The 3966-nt window shown below is 38.3% G+C and overlaps 1 protein-coding gene across 1 annotated transcript; it reads right to left on the minus strand.

Moving 5' to 3' along the window:
• Nucleotides 1-1575: 1575 nt before the first annotated feature.
• On the minus strand, nt 1576-2514 carry LOC308271354 (olfactory receptor 4L1-like; the record flags this gene model as incomplete). Its single annotated transcript, XM_080707652.1, has 1 exon — nt 1576-2514. One exon carries the CDS (start codon nt 2512-2514, stop codon nt 1576-1578), a length of 939 nt encoding a protein of 312 aa, XP_080563778.1.
• Nucleotides 2515-3966: the final 1452 nt, after the last annotated feature.

Raw genomic sequence — 3966 nt, forward strand, 5'->3', positions numbered from 1 at the left:
TTCTAATTTATTTTCTCTCTTCCACTTATTTAAAATGTACTGTAAACTGTTTTGATATAAATTCCTATGAAGGTAAAGTTGCATAGTATATGACACAAAGTAGTGCTTTGTTTGGTTTTTATTTGTGGAAGTTTGAATACTTATATTTCCAGGGCTACACTTTGTAGAACTATACTTTTTAGTTTTGCTGCAATTGCCTTTCTATTGACTTTGTCCTCTGGCAACTTATTCTCATTACATTTTTTAATTGACTGACTTGTTTTTTCTTTGATTTGAAAAATTATAATTATATTTTCCTTTTAGTAACCTTATGTCAATCATGATTTATATAACTAAATTGTAGTATAAATTTCTGAATGATTTATCCATATCTATTAAAATCAGCATCAGATGAGATCAGGCACGTTCAGGGTGGTATGGCCATAGATGGAGGCCGGGATAGGAGCCTGCCAAGGGATTAGGCCAATGTTGGGGCCTCCAAGGCTGGGATTGGAGCCTGCCGAGGGGTTAGGCCGGTACCGGGGCCAATGGCGGGCATTGGAGCCTGCCGTGAGGCAAGGCCGGTGCTGGGGCCTCCAAGGCCGGGATCGGAGCCTGCCAAGAGTTTAGGCCGGTGCTGGGGCCAGCAGCTGGCATCAGAGCCTGCCATGAGTCAAGGCCACTACTGAGGCCTCCGAGGCCAGGATCAGAGCCTGCCTTGAGGCTAGGCCAGTGTTGGGGCCACTGAGGCAGGGATCGGAGCCAGCCGAGGGTTTAGGCCGGTGTCGGGGTCAGCAAGACCAGAATTGGGGCCTCCCATGAGGCAAGGCCACTGCTTGAGCCAGCGAGGTCTGGATCAGTCCACCGGGTAGCCAGGCCACTATTGGGGCCGTCAAGAGTAGTATCGGTACTTGTAATGCGGCATGCACAGAGAAACATTGCAGAAAATAAAAGCCAGATGCTTCCCCTAATCAGCAAAAACTAGGAGGAAAGGGGCAACAGGAAGAGGTGGAGCTATAGAAAGGGCCCTATAGTGAAGCAACTAAGGTGACCAATCAGAGGGTATGGAATAGGGGATGATGGCACCTCTTTAAAATGCAGGAGGTACATAAACAAATGTATCAAAGTTAATCACCAAACAAGCATGGGATCGAGGGAGGGGGAGGGAATGGAATGGGGACTGGATGAGGGCAAATTGGATGATGTGTGCTTGTATATCCTCTCAAGTCTTGTATTCCAATGTAATATATAATTACAATGCACCAATAAAAATAAATTAAAAAAATAAATAAAATAAAATCAGCATAAAAAGTATTCACATATTCTTTCATAGTTATTCCTCACCAATAAACATATTGAATGTTTAAGGGGCAAATGCTCATGGTTTCATATATCCATTTTGCTATAGATCTCATTATTTTTATTAAAGATGTTATAATAGCCTTCACTGCAAATTTAAATAATTTTGTGTTATTTTCCTGCATTGATTATAATTCTAAGATAAAATATAAGACAATACATTATGCAAACTCTATTCCATTTATCTTTATCTTAATATAGTATGTGAAAATTGTGTTAATTATATAATTATGAAATCTAGAAGTTTTCTGTGGAGCTAACATGTTGTAATCGTAACTTTCTCATGGCCCCTTGCATTTTCTGATTTCTTAGGGTATAAATAATGGGATTCAGTAAGGGTGTGATCACAGTGTAAAATACAGCAAGGGTTTTACTGCTTGCAAAACTACTGAATGGCCAGGCATAGATAAAGACACAGGGTCCAAAGAACAGAGTGACCACAATGACATGGGCAGACAATGTGGACAGAGCTTTGGAGAGTCCTCCAGATGATCTTTTTTGTACAGTGACCAGGATGACAGTGTAGGAGAAAAGTAAGAGAATAAAACAGATGAGAGAGAGCAGCCCACTGTCCGCAATGACAAATAATTCCAGGGTGTATGTTTCAACACAAGCAAGCTTGATCACAAGGGGAAGATCGCAAAATATGCTGTCTATGACACTGTGGCCACAGAAAGGCAAGTTCACTGTTAATACCATCTGGCTCATAGTATGTATAAAACCAATCGTCCAAGCAAGTATCACAAACCCATTCAGCAACCTGTGGTTCATGATTGTCCTGTAGTGCAGTGGTTTACAGATGGCTACATATCTGTCAAAGGCCATGACTATCAAAAGAGTCATCTCAGCACCTCCGAAGAAGTGCATAAAGAACATCTGGGTCATGCAGCCCCAGACAGAGATGGTCTTCTGTTCAGCAAGCAAGTCTGTGATCATCTTGGGTGTTGTAGAACTGGAGAGACACATGTCCAAAAAGGAGAGGTTTCCAAGAAGGAAGTACATGGGAGAATGAAGGGTGGAACTGAATATTACTGTGACCATAATGAGCACATTTCCCACCACAGTAGCAGCGTAGATTAAGGAAAAGGTCACAAAAAAGAAAATTTGAAGTTCCCATGGTCCAGAAAATCCTACCAAAATAAACTCAGTCACAAAAGATCCATTTTTACCATCCATTTACTCGTCAGAAAGGTTCCAGTAGTTCTTTATATACAAAGAGATTGAAAAATAAGCTATAATTAGCACCAATATTTTCCTTTTTCTATTGGTCATAATAATAGTTGCATATATGAAAGCATGTAATTTTAAGTATATCAACACATCAGCCTCTATACTTTTGGATTATTTTATGTATGATGTACATATGTATTTATGAGGCATTTTATGCTCATAAAATCCCATGACATAAGTAGTATTATGTTCTCATAATATATTAAGAAATCAGAAAACATGAGAACATGGGCACAACCTCAGTTCTTTTTATACTTTCGTTACCATTGTTGAAAGTGAGGAGTCTAGCTGGATGTGGTGGCACATTGAACATCAAAAAGTAAGAAGGGCTGATTGTATATTTCATGAGTAGAATGCCCCTGGGTTTGATCCCCAGTAAAACAGTAAAACACACACACACACACACACACACACACACACACACACACTGAGTACTTTGTGTAATGTGTGGATATATGAAGTGGTTTAGAAGTAAATAGTATAATGATTCCATTCTAATATATAGATTATATTTTTATACTATAATATGTAGTATGTAGTATAATATATAGTATTAATATGTAGTATTTTATATACTATATGTATAAAACATCTTTACCTTTTTGAGGTTGTTTATAGTATCTAAAATCATCAAAAGCAATAAATAACAAGTGATTGCTACTTGCTAGTCTCTGGTCTAAATGTTTCACATACATTGAGGCATTTCATGCTCATAAAATCCCATGACTTGTGTAGTAGTATGTTCTCATGCTGCACAGAAATAAACTGTGGTATGGAAACATTTAATGACTTATTCATGGTTACACAGCTAACAATTATCAGAGCTAGTATTTAAGCCCAGCACTAGAATCTAGACATGTTGCCTCCAGAATTGAAGGAATATATACTTACAGCAAAATTATTAGACATTCCTTGAATTATTATGCATTTCTTAGGAAATATAATTCAACAAGTATTCTGGGATCCCTTTACATTATAATTAACTGCACTGATTTTATTATGCATAAAGAATTCATGTCCTTTATTTAGAGAGTTCACAATCAATAGATTCAGGATTACTAAGCCGAGCAAGGGAAGAAGGGACAAGGAGGGAATGGGGTGGAAATTGGGTAGGGGTTAAATCAGTGATGTGTACATGTATGTACACACAAGTTTTTTACCCCAATATGATGTATGGATATAATGCACCAATAAAAATTTAAAAAAATTAAAAAACAAACAAACTGCTAAGCCAGGTATGGTGATGCACATTTGTAATCCCAGCATTTGGGAGGCAGAGACAGGAGGATCACCGTTTAAGGACAGCCTCAGCTACTACTTAGTGAGGCCCTCTGCAACTTAGTGAGACCTTGTTTCAAAATAAAGAATAAAAAAATAGGGCAGGGAGTGTATCTTGAA

This window comes from Muscardinus avellanarius, assembly GCF_963383645.1.
Source record: "Muscardinus avellanarius genome assembly, chromosome: 12".
Lineage (NCBI taxonomy): Eukaryota > Metazoa > Chordata > Mammalia > Rodentia > Gliridae > Muscardinus > Muscardinus avellanarius.